A 19781-nucleotide genomic window follows, 5' to 3' on the forward strand; every position below is an offset into this window, starting at 1 on the left:
TACTTTTATAGTTAGGCCAAAACAATTTAGACAGTCACTTGCTTTTATAAAGATTGTTCCATAATGTCTAAACTGAAATATAAACCATAGGTTTATAAGTTAGTAAATTTTTCAGAGAACTGGAAAACACTTTCATGTCACAAATGATGGTCCCAAAGGATGTTATGCCTTTGAACTTAGGAGATGAGAACTTTAACAAGAACCACTGGAGCAAGGGGACGCTTGCTCTGCAAGGTGGGTCCCCAGGGGCGGCTGGCAGCAGGGCCTCCACCCACCTCTCAGGATGCATGGGTGCAGGTGGGGCTTTGTTCTCCCCTCTGGTGAGCACAGCTGGCTAACAGCGCATCAGGGACGTTGCCGGAGAATCGCTGCACTCAGTTAATGGATCACAGATCAAAGGTGTCATAATGACGGGTTTAGCTGCATCTAGGTATCCTCAGCAGACACGTGGGAGGTAAGAAACTTCGAGCATATTACAACCTGAGGGTGACCCTTAAATGTTGAACACACAGGGAGAAGACTCCTGTATTACAAAACAACGAACCCATTTGCCCTCATTACCCCCAGAAGTTTGTCTGCCTGCTCCCCCGGAACTGCCTTCAGAAAGCAAGCAAATGGTGCCCTCCTCACATTTGTGCTAAATGTAGCACTACAAAGAGGGACCCTGTGACTTCAGTGCTGGGGGAAGAAGGAATCTGAAGGTATGAGGGGCTCAGAAATGCCAGTAGGGTAAAGGTTTTCCAGAATGGTCAATAGATATTTTCTTCCAACCAAGACCTATCTGGCTATAAATAAAACAGTACAGAAGTTTTAGCTGGTGCTTCCACAACAGCTGAGGCTGCTGGCTCAATGTGAAGAAGCTAGTGGCAGGCCAATAGGCCCTATCCTGGATGGCTGCATGCATGAAACCCCTCCTCCATTGATGGCAGAAGATGTTTCCTAACAAAGGCACAATGGGGCTGGGGAGATAGCTCAGCAGTCTAAGTGCTTGCCTGGCAAGTGCAAGGATCTGGGTTCAGTCCCTGGTACCACTTGCTGTGAGGCTGTGCCAGCCATCAAAACCAGATGTAGTGGTGCAGGCCTATAATCCCAGCGCTAGGGAGGCTGAGACAGGATCACTACGTGTCTGAGCTGCATAGCGAGACCCTGTGCCCAGTAAACAAGTGAATAGAGATTTTAAAAAAAAAAGGCACAGAAGTCCCACCATCTGCCTCCATCATTTTTCCTACAGGATCCCAGCTGGCAAAGTAAATGAGCAGGAGGAATGGAGATACTTGGGCGGGTAGAGCATCTCCCACGTATAAGGAGCGAGATGCCACTGAACCCTTGCCGCCTGGGAATTTCAGTTCCCTGCTGTGCCACATCTTTTGAGTTTTCAAGGGAAGCTAGAATTCTTGAACTTCATGCTGTGGTTCCCAATTTGTAAACAGTAGCAACGTTTCAGATATGCCTAGTCCAAAGAAAAAGTTCTTGCTGACTGACTCTGGCCTATCACAATCAGTATCTCACCTATTTTTGAGTCTCAGGCCCCACAGTGCGATTGTTGTGGTCACTCACACCCTCCCATCGCTCTTCTCAGCCTCGCCTACGCCCTTCCTCCCACATGTCAGATTCCAAGAGAGGAGTCCAGAAGACAGGTGTCCTAGATTTTCAGGCTGTCCTCCGAAACCGTGTTTCATAAGAACCTTAAAATTGACCAGTGGCCTATTAGCAATTTATTTCAGTTATGATTTTTTATAAACCTTAGCTAACTATTGAGTGGTATTTTCTTGATAATAAAGTAGTTTAAAAAAGAAACTGTCTTGCTTTCTGAGAAGTAAAAGATATATTGTTGGGGAAACAGATGCTTTGAAGTGAGCTGGATCTAGTTTGAGACTCCAGCTCCACACCTGTTTCACTTGGGCAAGTGACAAATATGTCTTGGCTTCTTGTTCTCTCATCTGTAATTGGGGAAGACAACTACTCCGGCTTACCAGTTGGTTGGTTTGGGTATAAATATTTACATGTGTTAATATGTGGTACCCTTTAGATGCTCAGATAATAGAAGTTCCACATAGAAGCCAATATAACTAACATTTTAAAACCTGTTAAGTGGCCTTACTGCTTTTGTGTATTTAATTTTAGAGCTTAAAATCGCTTTTTAAAAAAAGATGTTTTAGTATAGGTAGGGCGTGCTGCAGTTGAGATGGGGAAAGTGGCAAAGCAGAGCGAGTGAAGGGATTAACGTCTCTGCGGTGTCTAATGCTGAGGATCTCAGACAAATTTCAGTGACAGAATTTAGTGCCAAGAGTACTGTAACTCTTCTGCTTATTGTCACATCTGCAGCATCTAGCACAGCGTCCAAATCGATGCTACTTATTTATTTAATGTTAGTTATTTAAATTAGCTAATGAACAGCTAGAGTGTGCGGTAGGAGTTTTGCATGCGGCGAAGCTGAGTCTTGGCTTCCAGCCGTGTTCAGATGGTAGCACAGAGGCCATACCTGCGCCGTCACACAGCCCCTGTACTCGGATGGGCCCTGAGCTTAGTTTAACACTCTACTGTCACCACGGTGGAATTCTGAATAATTTTCAAATAAGAGACTCTTCAAATTATGTAGTCAGTCCTGATCCAAGATTTCCAACACCGAATAGAGAAATATCAGCATATTTACGAGAAGGCACAAACTCATAGCCCCTGGAACCAATCAAATATTTTCACCCACAGACTGTTTTTTTTTTTTTTCTTAATATAAATAAGCTTGTTGTTTAGAATATTTTTAGGCTTGTGGAAAAGTTGCAAAGAGACTGTGAAGTTCCCTTATATCCCTTATGTCCCAATTTTCCATATTGGTAACATCTTACATCACTCTTACAACATTATTTGTTGCAACTAAGGAGCTAACATCGGAACATGACTATTATTAAACTCCACACTGCATGCAGATTTTGTTGTTGTTGTTGTTGTTTTCCTGCTGCCTTTTTCCTCTTCTTGGGTACCATGTAGAATACCAAATGGCATCTAGTCTCTGTGTCTCTTTGGACTCCTCTGAGCTGTGATGTTTTCTCAGGCTTTCTTTGTTTTTCATAAACTTGATCATTTGAGGATATTTTGTAGAATATTCTTTATTTATTTAGGTCTAATTTTGTTGCATAGTTGCACTGAGTTGCTGGGTTTTAAGGACAGAAATAGCACAAGCAAAGTGGCTTCATCCCATCCTATCAAAGGTGTATAGCCTGTAAACCTGACTCATCTCTATTGCTGTAAGCAGGATCACTTGGCCAAGGTCATATTTAACAGGTAGGCTCTGCCGTGTAGTGATCTCCCTTCCCCCATCCTGTACTCTTTGGAAGCTAGTTCAAAGCTAGTGTGATCTGCATTCAGGAGCTCCTCCTCCTTGAGGGGACAATATATATGTAAATTATTTAGAAATCTGCTGCACAGATTTGTCACTGCCCAATTTATTATTCACTCATTTATTTATCAGTGTAGATTCGTGGATATTGATGCTGTACCTATTGCATATATCTTGTTGCCCAGATTGCTCTGGCCCTGGCCATTCTAGAGTTCCTGCAGCGCGGCCCCTGGGCCCTTTGACAGTCCTTGTTGTTGGTTCTTCTTGAGCACGTCCTCTCTTTCTGGTGTTCCAGCCCATCTTCTATACCCAGCTCTAGAATCAGCCATTTCTTCAAGGGGTCCTGACCCCTACTACTGAAGAATGCTACAAGAAACAAGATCTGAATATTGCATGTACATATCACTACAGACTTTTCTTTTTTAATTTCTTAATTTAATGTCTTTGAAAATTAACCTGGCACCTTGTAGTCAGCTTCCAGGCTGAGTTAAATATGTGTAAAAAATCTTAAACAATATGTTTAACATTTTTTACATATTTTGTATCAACCAACATTCAGCTGTGCAGCAATTTCACATAGGAGTCTAGACTTCTGAATTCTCTTGAAGACCAAATCTAGCAATCCCAGGTGTATTTTCCTGCTGTATGACAGTGAACTAAGACTGAAAGCACTTTTCCCCCTTTCCTTTTTTTTTTTTTTTTTCAGAACTGAGGATTGAGCTCAGGCCCTTCTACTATCTCCTTGTCCCCTTTTCCCTCTTTCCTGCATAACATGTTCTCCAGCTTGACTAAATCCAAAGCATTCCCTATTATTCTATTATATCCAGCATACCTTACTCGTTTATGTTCCTTTGATGACCTATAGTTCAAAGTATATTCAAGTAAATCATTGACTTAAATTGCACAGTTCAGTTAAAAGTTAGGTCAACTCAGACCTGGTGATCAGATTTTAGAGCAATATTTCTGGTTTCATCCTGATCCTACCACCTTTCTTTCTGTGGCTCATACATGCAAATACAACTATTAGCATCTCTGCATCCACAGAACCCGCCACTCAGCTCCGAATGGCTGGGTTCACACGTGCAGAATCTGCCTGGACTTCTTTGGTACATTTCCGTTTCTTAGGCCCTTTCTATTTAGAAAAGATCCCTCGCCAGTTACGTTCCTGTGTCAGGTTAATTTCTTCCTGTTCTCTGTTCCCTGTTCCCTTCTGGCTCTGCAAAACACCCCTCAGGTTGGCCCCCCACCCAAAAAGAATGATCAAGCTTAGTTAGCAAGCATTGCATATTGCAAAGTCTAAAAGTCTAGGAAACTAGACACTTGACTATAAAAATGTAGTACAGCTTGGAGATGGAGATGCTCAGCCTTACTGTTAGTAAAACCTAATAGAAAGATGCATTTTCCTCTGAGAGGTTAAGATAATTTGCATTGATTTTCACTGAAGTCTTACTGCCGTTGACATGCCAAGGTTAAACAGGACCCCATAGCAGTTATCTGAGAGCCTTTCCATAGAGCCAAGGTTTTCAGACCATGACTCAAGAGCCACTGCTGAGAGTTTAAAAATGTGAGGGCAAACCAGACAGAGGCAGCACCTCCCTAGCCCTGCATTGCTGTGTTTATGTGGTTATTTGTTTCATGTATCACTCTTAGTCTACTTGAGCAGCTATGACAAAAACACCTGAAAATGGATGGTTTACAAACAACAAATATTTATTTCTGTAGTTCTAGAGGCTGGTCATTCCAAGACCAAGGCACCAATGAATTCACCGTCTGATGAGTACACACTGCCTTCCAGTCACAGAGAGCAGTTTCCTTGCTGTAGCATCACATGAAGGAAGAAGAGTGATCTCCTTTATGCAGGCAGCGACACCATCACGAAATGTTTGCTCCCATGAGCTGTCCGCTTCCCAAGGGCCCACCTCCTTGTAACTAAACATCAGGTTGTGGGTTGCAATTTCAGTACATGAATTTGAGGAAGGTAATAAACATCCATTCCATTGTATGCACCCAACCAGTAGTAACTGAAAATCACCCTGTTCTGGCATCCATTAAATGCCTGGGATATAACTGTGAACAGATACACTTTGACATTAAAAAAAAAAAAAAAAATTAGTCTATTGGGAAACAATAATGAAAAAAGGACAGTATGAGACAAGTCATTAGATGGATCATATGAGAAATATAAAGTGTTACCATATGCCTCAATAGAGAGTGAGGTGGGCAGGGAGGACCCTGTAAGAAGTGACAATTCAGTTGAGATGTGAATAGTGAATGGGAGTCAGCCAGACAAAGAGGATGAGCTGAGGAAGGTGCTTCTGGGTGCCAGTCCCTAGAGGATCTTAGTTCTAAATGGCTGAAGTATTGCGTGCATCAGAGGTGATGACAGAGAGACATATGTGTGTGAAATCACACGAAGAGCTTTGCGCTTGCCTTGGAAGCAGTGGGAAGTTTAGCATTTTCTACAGAAATTCAGACTATGCCCTCACCAGATTTTGTGGTTTGATTTGCCTATCAGAAAGACCCTCCATCTGCCAGGTGGAGATTAGAGCAGCACACAAATAGAGGAAGGCGGTTTGTTGAAGGGTGAGCCACATAAGCCAGGCAGATGATGGTGGCTTGAGCTAGAGAAGAAGCAGTGGGGTTGGGAGAAGCGTGCAGGTTACACACTGCCAACAAGGCTTGGTCCTAAGTGCCCTCCACATAATGGGAGAAAAGCATCTACTGGTGAAGAAAAGAGCATATTTATTTGTGTGGATAATCACAGTGTCACATGCATGACAAGAAATCTGGGTTGTTTTCACATTCTAACTGGATCCTCCCATGATCAAATGACTAGTTCTTCCGCCTGACTTGAACTTCATTAACATCTCATTCCCTGCTTACTCCCTCTCATTTGGCCCATTAGATTTTCAGCAAACTGGGCAGGCTTGGACTAGTAAGGGTTTAGCTTTTAATGGCTTTTATTGTTGATCTGTGGGCATAGCTTTCTCGGCTTTCCTTGGGTCTTTTTTCATCGGCTTCTTCTCAACTGTCATGCCATGAAAGCAGAGGACAGAGGCAGAGGTCCTGGAGACCCCCGGAAGGAGCAGCCTCCCTTATCCCAGAACTGGTGCTGGCCATCTAGAGGGAGTGCGAGAGGCAGACACACAGTATTCACAGTTGCTCCTTTGGGTGGCTGAAACAGCACTTCCTGTGCCTGGAAAAGGGAATGTCTGAAAGAATTAACAGTCTGTTTAGAACACATAATTGCATGTTAGTCTCTTTTCCTTTCTTTTGGTCTAACCACCATGATTGACTGGAGGGTACAGCAAGGCGGCTGGGGGAGGGTGCAGAGGAAGGGAATCGTAGAATAGCATAGTAGCTAGGTTATTTCTAACCATTTGCAGCTGTTGGTTTGTTTGGGGACTCTTTTTAGGCAGAAGAACAAAGTCCTGCTACATGGGATTGTTTTCTTTGGCATGACGAACAGACACTTTGTGGAGGAGCACATTGAGATAACGCAAAACATCTGCTGAGAGGCATACCTCTTCCATGGTGGAATTTTCATCAGCATCAGCAAGAGCATCATCTATTCAGGGAAATGCAGATAGATATGAAAGAGGAAAAAAGTAAACTAAGAGGAGGGGAATGTGTATTTTTAAGAAACATCTGTGTTCATTTTTTTCCCTCCTTGTGATCCAATTGCGTTTTGTTTTGCAAGTATTTTGGAAATGGTATGCTTTCAGCCACACTGCCAGAGGAGGTCTGTTTTGTTTTCCCACATGTGTGGGATGTTGTTTTTATTCATGAGCTATTGAGAGTGAGGGATTTTTATGACTTGTAGAGGGATTTTCACACGCACTGCCATCCTATTACTGGACTCCAGAGACCAAAAGGACAGTGCAGATGCTCCTAGTATAGAAAACAATTTAAAGGGGAAACATGAACATTCCTGAGTGTTGCTGCTGACATGCCATCAGGCCTCACAGGACTGGCCCTGGGTGCTAGGGTGTTAGGTTTGGTCCTGTGTCAATGTGGAATCTCCTGAGACAGCTCAACTTCCATGTGTCGTGCCTTCCGCATCTACTTTTGAAGAGAGTTCATCCTTTGGGGATAAGGTAGCGTCACCTGTCCTGTTTCAGGTGTTCTTCCTGGCCACTGGGGAGGAGGAAGAGCTGTCTTTCCAGCCACAGGAGCACGGCCACTGACCACTGAGTGCCTTCTGGGTGCCTCCCACCCCTCAGCTCCAGTCTCAGGCACAGATAGAGAAGCCACACACTGGGAAGTGAGCACAGATGTCCCACAGGTGCACTGTGGACCTACACGTGATCCGTGCCAGAGCTGCCTACTCCATCAGTGTCCTTGCCTGTGGTGAACACTGGAGGAAGGAGACCTCACACTACCCTTTTCCACTCTCCTTTTTTATTGATAGATTTTTTATTAGTACTGTATATGTGCATGATACATCATAATGACATACACCTTGGGCAACTGGTATATAATCCTGTCACATCTTCAACATTGGTTCTCCCCTGCCTCCCATCTATGCCCAGCCCCACAGAGTGGGTTTCCAAGCCAGCTGCGCCTATGTGCAGAGTCTGTGCTACTGGTGAACAATCTGAGGCTAGAGGAGGTGAACATAGGCCACGCAGCTAGTAAGTGCCAGATCTGCCCGGCACTGAAGTCAAGCAGGGTCCTTCACCTGGCGTTGTGCAGCAGGCTAGGGTAGGACCAACTACAACTCCATGTCTGCTTGCCTCTGAAAACATGCAGCGTTTCCTGTGAGAGTGAAGCCACTTTCACTGTTTAACAAGATTTGTTTTCCTGGTTCTACTGATATAGGGGGAAAGAAGGATATCTGAGACGAGTTCATGTTCTCGAAAACTGAAGAATGAATTTTAGGAACAACGGAAGTTAAGAGTAGATGATATGTTATTGGTGGAAAGAAAGCTCCTATCAAAGAGAGAGACAGAAGGGGACCTGAGTGGGTTGCCAAAGAACCTGCTTTTCCTAGGAATTTTTATAATTATTTAATTAATTTATTTACCTATTTGGTACAAGGTCTTGCTACACAGCTCAGATTTGTAGTGATCCTCCTGCCTCAGCCTCCCCAGCACTGAGATTAAAGGCACTTGCCCTGGGTTCTGGAGCCTGCACAGAGTGTGATACTAGGGATCAAACCTGGGTCCTTGTGCTTGCCAGGCAGGCACTTATCCTGCCGAGCTATTTCCCCAGCCCCTCCTAGCGATTTTTATTGAACAAATCCACAGCATGAGGTAGGTCTAAGATGGGAAACATGGGGACTTGCAAGGTGATCCCTGAAGTGGGACAAAACTATGGTCCACCAAAAAGATTACAAGTATAATTACTCTGGTAAAAATGATAAAATTGGGATGAAATGGGGAAGAAAGTCATGTAGCAAGTGGCTGCAAGTCCAGAACAGGGGCTTTTCCTGTAAGGAGTTGGGTTAGTGACACTTCCCGGCTCTTTCAAGGTGATGGATACCTATTTAGCATATTAATCCCTGATGTCCATCTATGTATGTGGATGTATTTGTTTAATCTTTTGTGTTGAGCTCTGGCCCACAGTGGAAGCCTCTATCTCTCTCACATTTGCGGGGTATCTTGTCTTCCATACTTGTTCCTTGAAGGCCCCGCCCTGTCTGACTGCCTATAATATTTCTAATTCAGCTGCCTACGACACTGAGTTGTGTTGGAGTAAGACAGAAAGATGCCTGAGAACTTTACAAAGTTTCATGACAGAATGAAAAGAGCATACTTAGGCTCTGGCATCAGACAGACTTGAGTTCAGATCCTTTCCCACCACACAATAGCTCTCGTAAGTCCTGGTGCCATCCCTTTGCTTACAGAGCTCTGATTTCAGGCTGAAAAGATGGCTGAGGAGCTCAGCTCTGACAGTCAGCAAGTACTTATTTTATATCCTCCCACTCCAGGCTTCATGCTGGCACTAACAAGAATCTAGGAGGAGGACTGGCACAGTCCTTGGCCTCACAGGGCACAGTTCGGATGCCACAGACCTGAAGCCTGGATTTCCACAGGGAGCTACAAATCTCACCTGCAGTCTGTGCTCAGGACTGAGGAGCAGGCTAGCAGACACCACAGGGCTGACATCAGGGGGCCTGGGAAGACGTTAAGATGAGCTCTAAAGAAAGAAAAGGAAGGGAGTTGGTAATTGGAAAGGTGGAATATCTTTCAGAACCTGGGATGTTTGGGCAGTGCTCTGGGGTCCAAGAGGACAAGTCCTGATACCCCAAACCTCTAAAGCCCAGGCTCAGCCCTTCCCTGCCCATGTGCCAGAAATCATCACCAAGCGGCCACCTTTCTCTTCAGGAAAAAAGATAAAATGATGAAAACAGGAATGAATAGCTCCTGCTTAGAAATTTCCCTTCTAGGTCTTGTCTGACTTTGGCCCTTTGTCATCCAAAGTATTTCTGCCTTCTCTGGGGGACTTTTTCCCTTTATGTTCCCTATAACAGGATGAAAGGAATAATAGAAGCCATGTAGAAAACTTATTTCCTTTCTGAATTTCCTGAAAAAGGACTCAATGGGGGCATTTGAGGGCTTAGTGAAAGGAAAGGGGGTGAATAGAGGAAGAAAGAAAAATGGATCGAAGCGCAGAAATTACTGGAATCTTTATTTAATTTTGTTTGAGAGAGAGGAGATTTACTAAGTCAGGGATGAAAGGCAATTCCAGATGAGGCCCCAGAGAAATTATTAGATCTGTGCTCGATTTAGCTCTCACACTTGACTGTGGCTAGGAGATCAGAAAATTGTGGTCAGGCGCAGGGATGAACTCAGCAAGGCTGTCAGAGGCTGGCTCCCGACTGTACAGGAAGTCCCAGGCAGCCAACAGCACTGTGAAGCTGTCTCCTCAGGCCTGCCAAGAGGGCTCTCGGTCTGCAGACTCACTTCAGCCCCACCTTCACCCCTTTCCCTCCCCCTGACCTGACTGCTGATCAGCTCTAGTCTTGCACTAAGTCCAAAGATTGAGCAAATTCCTCCTAGAACCACATGTGAGTGATTAGTTTGAATTCCGACCTCTGCCCAGGCATGTTGGTTGCTTTGTCTTATTCTGGAATCTGGGCTCAGCCTGGCCTTGTTTTCAGTTGTCTGGATGCCATTTCAGTCCTGCCTTATTTGCAGAGTCCAACACATGCCACGTGACCAGGGTCATGGAGATGCAGGTCGTCCGCAGACACCCTGCGCTGGGTCACCTTTTGGAGGACTGCTCCTCTGCATATTTCAGGCCAACTTCTCGGGGCCTGAAATTCTCCAGCTCTAATCCGCCAGTCACAGGATGTGATGCAGCTCAGGGTGGCACAGAGGGAGGGCACGCTTCGACACTCAGCGTTTGCAACACTCAGAGTTCTTCTGATCGCCTGGCATGTTCTGTGTCATCCATTGACATCTGTTGAATTATGGTTGTTGCTTTGTGTTATTGTAAGACAAGTCAAAATTTAACCCCAAACCCTTAAATATATAATCTATTTCTGTTAAGACTCTTGGTTAATATCGTCTGGCATTAACTTTCTAATTGTGAGTGCAAATTCACAATAGCCACCTGATAAAATAGATTGAGAAGAGAAGTGGAGAGGTTTTAACATACAAAGAACAGTTTCAAATTCTTTCTTGCCAGATCAAAATGTTCTTCACTGCAGAATTCTCCCTCCTTTCTAAACCGTGTGCAACCTTCCATGCCAGGACTACATAGACTCTGGTGTTAAAAACATAATTATCACTTTTGCCAAGGGCTTTTTTTTACTTCCCCAAATAGAAGATTCACTTCTTGACTAAATAAGACCTTTACTCTTTTTTGACTCCATTTTTATGTGACATATTCCCTATCTTGCTTGTGTTAGGTGCTTTTGAATGTACAGTTAAAATACAAACAGTCCTTCTATTCAGAGAACTTATAGCAGTACAACATATAAGTAGGCAAAGCTTATAGAAAAATAATTCAAGGTCTAATATAACTTAGGACTTAACTAGGTACCTGTCACTCTTAAGTTCTTGCAAGTTCAGAATTGATGTACTAATACCAAGACTGTTGTCATGAAAAATAAATACACAGGAGGAATCTAACCCCAACATATGTTACAAAGAACATTTGGTCAATGGGATACTAAAACTGATAGTTCACAAGGCAGAGCTTCCTGTCTGGAAGGCATAAAAACAAAGCCTTACATGTGTGTGTGCATTTCATCCTCACAACTACCTCTTGAGCTTCACATAGCATGCATCCTTTTATTTTCCAGATGAGGAAAATGAGGCTTAGAGCAATTAGGACATTGTTGTATGTGGTCATGTTATTTCTAGGAAGCAAAAGCAGAAATAAAGCTGCAGCAATCTTTGCTTCAGGCTGTACATTTTAAACCAATAAGTGTTATGAGAAAAAGAGGAATCCACAGTTTTTTAGGACTTTTTCTGTTCCAGGTATTCTCAGATTCTATACTACTCTTGGCTGCATTGTAAGATTTTATGAAAGCAGCTTGTTAGCAAATATATTTGACCTTCACGACCCTCTCTTTTCAACCAAGGATTTCCCAGGATTAGTCATTTTTTAAAATACATACTGAGATGTCCCCAAAGGATCTTGGCATCTTGTATGCTCAGCAGAGGCAGAAGGGACACAGGAGGGGCTTGGCTGTGGTCCTGAGGCAGGTGAAGGCTGTCCTGTGGGCCACATAGACTGTCCCATCCCAGGCCAGCTGTGTATTGCCCCCCACAGAGAGGCTGATCTTGTCACTGCTCAGGCATCTACTTGACATGACCCACAGGCCTTCCAGTCTTCTTTCTGATAGACTAGACTTTTATAAACAAACTTTTGGAACTTTGTGCTACTGGGTATTGAACCCAGCTTTCTCACTGAATCACATCCCTACCCCTTTTATTTTTAATTTTGAGTTAGTATCTCACTAGGTCACTAAGTTGCCCAAACTGGGCTTGGAATTGCAATCCATCTGCTTCAGCCTCCCAGGCACATGGGGTTACAGGCGAGTGTCATTGTGTCCAGTTCACGATTTTTGAGCTCCTCCTGCAAGTGTGACCTTTTAAGCTAAGTGCAACCCATGAAGCGGGGTCTTAGCCCTCTCTGCTCCCTACTACCTTGCAGCCTGTGGGAACAGACTTTGGAGCTCAGAGTTTGGAGCTAAATCTCCATCTCCTTTTAGCTTTGTAGCCTGGAACAAATGCTTTCACTGAGCTGAGTCTAAGGTGCACAGTTTTGAAAGACTGAAATAATCCCACTGCTCAGGATGCTATGGGATTCAGTGACATCCCCCAGGCAAATCTCGGGTCCCATTCAGTCTCCCTGTCCTTTGACTGTTTAGTGGAGGTGGGACACTCTGCAGCACAATGATGAAGGCAAAGCCCTCAGATCGATCCGTTTTCTGTCACTGAAGGGAGTGGATCTGTCGCTGCCTGTGTGCCTCCTGGCTTTAGTAACACAGTAGTGCCTCAGTTGTCAAACAGTTTGTTCCTAATTTGTGTTCGATTACCAAAAATTTTAAGAACTGCATGTATTTTTGCCGTAAGAATGGGAAACCAAATAACTGGTTCCCAGGCCCCAAAACTATACTTATAAACTCATTTTTTTCTAGGACTTTAACCAATTTCACACTGATTTTTTTCTTTAACACTATCATGGTTCTCAGTTTTCCTCTTTTACAGCTGGTATTGATAACTTTCTTTGGAACCATGGTTACAGTATTGTACAAAATAAACCACCGAAAGAAAAAATCACTATGATGTATGCTTTACTGCAAGACCACATGCTCTAGGTTACCAGGGTGAGTGCAGTTCCCAGACCAAAGTGTCACCCCTTGGTGTCCCAGTGAGAAGTGACACGTGACTGACTCACACTTGGCCTGAACAGGTCTTTTCAAGTCAGATTTTCAGTTTGACTATCAAGCAAACTGAACACTGAGCAGGGTTTTATTTATTTATATGTTGCTGTTTGCGTAGTGAAAAGTTCCAGTTTAGAGCCATTCAACAATGGAGATAACAGCGTAATAGAAACTAAAACTAAAGCAACAAGTACGAATCACAGGCAGGCGCTTTCCCTGGAAAACAAGAGAGAGGCTAGGGAAACGACTGCAGCTTGGCTAGCAGCTGGAGGGGGCACTGTGGCGAGGAGGTCCGGATGGCCAGGCTGGGGCCCAGTCAGTCACTACCTTGGTCCCAGTTTCATGGCTCTGGAGCAATCCTGGTGGCTTAAGGGGCAGTGCCATTCTCATGCAATGGCACTCTTTCCTGTGGGTTCAGTCCCTGGGGCTCTGCTCTTCTGGGACCTGGGTGACCCTCAGGTTAGGACAGTGATGGAGACTTCTCAGGAGCATCCCATGGAGGGGTCTGAAACTAGAAGACGCTGGTCATCAGGTGTCCGTTAGTTATTTTTTGTGTTTTCTGTCTTGAAGGAGGATAAGTTAAGCTAGGTAAATTTTGGACTAATAAACTTTGTTCTGTCAACTTTTAGATAGACAATCCTTAGGTGTCTAACATGGGTATATTTAAGGTTTTGAGGACAATGATATAAAATGAGAGCCAAGCTCTATTCTTTTAGTTACTTAGTGGGCATTTGTAGGCCGAAGTGAAAAGTCACAGATGTAAGCAAAAACCATTTCTAAGTCTCTGACTACTCAGAAGCAAGTACAGCTTGTGCTTTTGATGAGCAACAGGTTAAGGACCCAAGAGGTTGTTGGACCTTTGTCCCTCTGGTGGTCTCTGACCAAGTCACAACGGTGGGCTGAGTCTTGCCTGTCTTGCTGTCATGTGATCAGTTATGCTAGATGAAAAATTGTAGATCTGGGGGAGAGGCCGTCACCCATGTTCTCTGCATCTGGGACACATTGCTTCCTTTTTCTACCTCTTGGAAAGGTTTATTTAATGTACACAATTCAGCAGATGGAAGGCAGAAGAGAAAGGGAAAAAGGTCTGAAATAATATACCAGCTGTAGCATTGGCCTTTGAAGCATTACTCACTGAGTGAGCTTCCCAAATGTGGCTTTCCTGTTTTCAGTCCCTCGCTCATTGAGCTGGGTTTCGTCTTTGGACTCTGCTGAGAACACTTTAGGGTTCCAGTCTCGCTAGGATTCCTGGCTTCTTCTTGGCTTCCAGAGTTGGCCTGGCATGATGGCGGTTCAAGCTGAGCATGTCTTCACTTGAACTATTTGCAGCTTTCCCCTTTGTAGCATGAATTATACCTAAGGAGGGGAATGATGGAGCCAAGCCCAAGTTTGTAGCCAGGACGGAGAGATTCTCAGCCTAAAGTCCTGTCTACCTGAGAAATTTAGGTGGAAAGTAACAAAATTTCCCCCACAAATTAGTATAACCACACTATAAAGTAAATGTGTTTTATAATAAAATAGAGCAGTGATGTAACTTGACTATGCTCTGGTGAGTAGAAGGACCAGAACTTTAAATTAGGTCTTCCAGGGCTGGGGAGATAGCTCATTAGAATAAGTGCTTGCCTGACAAGCACAAGGTCCTGAGTTCAATCCCCATTACCGAGAAAAAAAAAATAGGTCTTCAAAACTAAGCCATGTCCTCCCACCCACTCTAAAGCCATAACCCAAAGAGGAAAACCCACCTGTAAAGCTTTAGACAAGGTTAGTGACCAGGCGAAGAATGACGGGCAGTGCTAAGAGCTCGGAGCTGAGCAGAGCCAGTAGTGAGAGCTAGAGAAGAAGTTACAGATCATCTGGAGGGGCCAGCTGCTGTTGGACGTATCCTCAATGTGCTCTTGACCTTTTGCCCCATCTGTAATCGGGGTATAGAGTGTAAGGGCCAGGAAGATAGACTGGCAACCCAGGAACTCCCACGTCCCTGGCAGGCGGTGCACCTCCACCTGACTGAAGCCTGTTGCCTCTGGATTTGTAGCTTGTGAGGCTGTGGGCTTTATCCCTCCCTTTCCTCACCACAGGCTTTCACTGGCTTCTTTATATTTCTGTGCCAATTGAGGATAAACTGTGGATACCTCATCACACTGCACAACTGAGTGGTGCCTCTAACCAGGCAGGAGAACAAGTTACCCTCTAAACATGCCTATAGTGCATTTTTTTTTAAATTTTTTTTTTAACATTTATTTATTTTGTGTGTGTGTGTGTGTGTGTGTGTGTGTGTGTGTGTGGCCAGCTCAGCCCACCAGGGGGCGCGGCTGGCTGGCATGTGGTGCTGGGGGATCGAACCGCGGTCCCTGTGCTTTGCCAAGCTTGTTCCAAGTAGGTGCTTTAGACCACTGAGCCATCTCTCCAGCCCCTATAGTGCATTTTGGAACTGAGTTGTTGGTTGCTTAAAATCTCAACCTTGCTTCACTTTTTAGCAAGATAAAGTGTGCTACAGGACCTCAATGTTGCTCATCTGTAAAGTGGGAACAGTAAGATCAACTTCATGGGTCAGTTGCAAAGAGAACATGTTCAGACTTCCTGGCAGCAATTACAGCAGTTCCCTGCTGGGGCCAAAGCACTTATGGGAGAGGAGATTCCTTCACTCTGGCCCTCCAGCTTCCAGGCCCACTTCCAACCTGCAGCAGATTGAGGGGCCTGCCTCAGCAGAGAAAGCCATAAATTCTGCATGCAGCTGCGGTCTACCCTCACCTGCCTTAGCCTCACCCCTACATGCAGCATTGGTGTTATGGTTTGTGTCTAGTTGTCCCCCCAAAGCCTCATGCAGTCATGGGGCAGCTTCTGGAGTTTATGACTGATTCTTGATCCAATGCTGGGATTGCAGGTGTGAGTGCTGCGCCCTGGCCCTGGAGTGGGTGGTCCGCACTGCAATGAGAGGAGGGGAGAGAGGCGAGCTAGCTGCCTGAGCCACTGCCTTGCTCTTGCTTTTGGCCACTGTCCTGAAGGGTCTCTCTCTGCCCTGTGCCACTCGGTCTCGGAGCCAGCTGAGTATGGAATGAAACCTCCACTGTGAGCTAAATAAACCTTTCCTTCCTTTATTCCGGGTATTGCATATTTGTCCCAGCAATGAGAAAAGAGTGACTGAGACATTTGATTACCCAAAAAGCCAGTTCCAAGCTCTGCCCAAGATCTCCCTGGGCTTATGGGCTATGTTGTCGCTCCCTTTCTGAAGGAAAGCTGGTATCAGTTATCAGTGTGGGGCCTCTGGGGAGGAAGAGCTTGTCACTGCTGATGGCAGACCTGTTCCACCTCTCATTCTACCCTAGTGTCCCAGCTGATCCTCCTTTATAGAATGTCTCACAGCTGCCACTGGTCCCTGTGGAGGCAGGGTCAGTGTGTCCACCTTGTGCCTGGGGACCTGGGACAAACCCAAAGCACAGCTCTGCAGTTCTGCTGAAAAGCTGGTGGTCATGCCTGTCTTTTCTTGATGAAGGAGTTTTCCTTAGAACAGCAACTAGTTGCTTCTGAGTGCAGAGAGAAGATGGGGCACCCCTGAGTGAGCTCCTACTACCTTCTAGATGCTAGAGGGGGTCTTCTCATAGTAACAACCTCCCAAGCATGCAAGGCTGGTCTTACTGCAGTCCCTCCTTTACAGAGTAGAGACAGAGGTGAAGTCATTTGCCCATGTCATGCAGCTGGGAAAAGAACAAGGACCCTGTTACAATATGCTGTCTCTTAAGGACAGGTAAATAACAAGATCTTAAGCAGCAATTTAGGGAGAAAAAGGAAAGAGGCTCGTGATTCTACTATTTGTTCCTTTGACCAAGCTGGGAGTAGCAGGAAATCTGAGTGATTCTAAACACTTAGGCTTGCTGGATTGTGAAAGCAGAAACAACCCAACTCTCAGCATCCTCACAGAGGTGGAGCAGGGCTGAGTCTGACCCAGTACACATACGGAGTCTGTTGGATTTTCCTACCTCAGAAAAAAGTATTCTTTGGAAGAATTTTGGGTCAGACTTTGTAAGTGCAGTTTAAGGGCTAAGTCGAAGCTAGAGGTGTTTTGCTTTAGCCTGCAGTACTTTTTAAAAAAAAAAAAACTTCAAACTAATTGTTAACATTTTTTAAGTGCGGCAGTAACATTTTTTAAGATACAGCAGTATCAGGCAAAACGCCTGATGTCTAAATCATCTTGAGAAAGTGGAGGACTCACAAGCCTGGGCCCCTGTCCCCATTTGGCCACTGCTGGCTGGAGGGGAAGCTGTCCCCTTGGACAGGGAGGAAGGACGCTGTAGTCACCAGCACTCCTGACTCCTGCAGGGCGTGCCAGTGTGTCTGCAGCATCGCCCTCTTCCCGCCAGTGTTCGTACTGAAGACCCAAGAGGGAAAGCAGCTTTACCGTCATGGTTTCACACCCTTCTCCTTCGCCTTCTCTAGGTGTGCCTTTCCCAAAGAACTTTCTTCAGATCTGCAAGAAGATCCTGTGCCGCCTTTTTCGGGTCTTCGTCCACGTGTACATCCACCACTTCGACCGAGTCATTGTGATGGGTGCGGAGGCCCACGTCAACACCTGCTACAAACACTTTTATTACTTTGTCACAGAGATGAACCTCATAGACCGAAAGGAGCTGGAGCCCTTGGTAAGTGTCATCTGCACGAAGAGCACCCCAGTCTTGCTCAGGGGCTCAGCCATTTGTCACAGTACACTGCCAGATGCACGGAAAGGGTGCACTAATGGCTAGATGTTAGCCAGAAGGTTGCAGAATTGGAGCAGATTCAGCAGTCAGCTAAGGGCTAAGAGATGCCAAGATTTCCACTGCCCCTAAATAAATTATTGCCAGATAATGTCCATCTGAGAGGTGGCATGCTAATGAAAATATAGTGGTTTGGGCTGGAAGAATTAGCTTTGATTCTCAGCTCATTCACTTATAGGGACATCTTTGATCTCGTGTTATCTGTTATTAATCAAGGATAATAAAAAATATTCCCTCAGCAATAAATGAATATTTAGCACCTACTATGTGGCGCTACCAGGCTACTAGACCTACAAAATCAAGTAAAACTGCCTTTGAGATAGGGAATAATGTCAACCCTGAACAAGAACATAGTATCATCAGGACTTTTCCTTTTACATTGAATCTCCTGTTAGGGAGCTTCAGGGGGTATTAGAACCTAAGACATCCTAGGATAAATCTCTAGTATTATTGGATGGGTGAAGTGGCCACTCATATTTTCTTTATAAGGTATTTTGTTACTGTTCGACCCAGTTTTGCCTCAGAAGTCCAGGCCCCTAAAAATTTCATCACTTTTCTAACAGGTGATTCTTAACTGCCCATGATTCATCACAGTTATTCCTAGTTGGCTCTATCCAGTACTTTCATGTCCTGTATAATAGAGCAGAATTATGCCTTTGCTTGTTCAAATGGCTCAACAGAGCAGCTAAGTTTCATCCAAGTCCATTGGAATAAAGACCAGAGTACCAGGGCCAGAATGTCTGCTTTGGCTTGCCTGAACCTCTTTCTCTTTATTTTTTAAATTACACCTTTTATTACTATGTAGGCCAACAAGCCAGGTGACCCCATTGAAAAGTAGCTTGTTACACTCACACATCCTGGAAAAGGGTCACGGCAGAACCACATGCAGAGGCACTCAGTCAGTGAGGAGCTGGAGAAGGAAAAAATGTGAGCAGGAGCCTCATTGTGTTTCCATGGGAAGACGGAGGCAGAGGAGGGAAGCAGGCTTAGGGATGACTAATTTGAACAATGTTAGCAGGCTCTGGGGCATAAGGGTCACCCCAGCTGGCTGGTGCCTGCATTATGAGACCTTAATGGAGGAGGTTTGGGGCCCCCAGCCTAGATTGGCCGATTTGCATTGGTTGGTTGTCCATAGCTTGTAGATGGGTTGATTACCATCTCTGGGTGTTGGCTAGCTCTAGAAGGGGCAGTGCTTCTGAGTCAGCAAGACCCCAGAGGCAAATAGTCAAAGTTCAATGCATGAAAGACGTGTTTACATCAATATAGGATCTGTATCTGGTAAAGAAGATGTTGGTAAGTTTTATGTCACCTTCAGAATTTCTCAGCTCAGGAACAGTCCCTTGTTTAGCTGAGAGAACAGTCCCAGTTGTTGGGAGCGCATGACAAAAACATACTGCTTAGCATCACTCAATTATCCTAGAACAGAGCAAGACTCTGGTGTATGGTTGAGATGTTTCTTAAATCACTGGCTAAAGGAGACTAGTGTTCATTTTTTTTCTCGATGGCTTACTAGAACACTCTTGGGCCAGGGACTTAGTTATAGAGCAACAATCCATGTGGAAAGAAACAAAATTGTATTGATATTCTGCTAGTCTGTCCTTTATAAAGGCTGCTGGGTAAACAGTCACTGTCAGGAGAGAAGGTTGTGCAAACAACTCAAAGGAGTTAAATAATTAGAAATAGTTGACAATGCTAGTTTCAGAAGGTGTCAGGGACAAAAACAGAAAGGAACCGTGTAAATGAAGAGGCTGGGGGTGCTGGTAAGATGGCTCAGTGGTCTAAAGCACCTACTTAGAACAAGCTTAGCAAAGCACAGAGACCGCGGTTCAATCCCCCAGCACCACATGCCAGCCAG

At 44.8% G+C, this 19781-nt stretch overlaps 1 protein-coding gene across 1 annotated transcript in view; it reads left to right on the top strand.

The window, feature by feature from the left end:
* Positions 1–19781, top strand: part of Mob3b (MOB kinase activator 3B) — a 187335-nt gene that overhangs the window by 139864 nt on the left and 27690 nt on the right. The window contains exon 3 of the mRNA XM_004638565.2: positions 17610–17812. Within this exon, the coding sequence (XP_004638622.1) occupies positions 17610–17812 (203 nt within the window). The remainder of the gene's footprint in view (positions 1–17609; positions 17813–19781) is intronic.

The sequence above is a fragment of the Octodon degus genome, unplaced genomic scaffold (genome assembly GCF_000260255.1).
Source record: "Octodon degus isolate 3935 unplaced genomic scaffold, OctDeg1.0 scaffold00099, whole genome shotgun sequence".
In the NCBI taxonomy this organism is placed as follows: Eukaryota; Metazoa; Chordata; class Mammalia; order Rodentia; family Octodontidae; genus Octodon; species Octodon degus.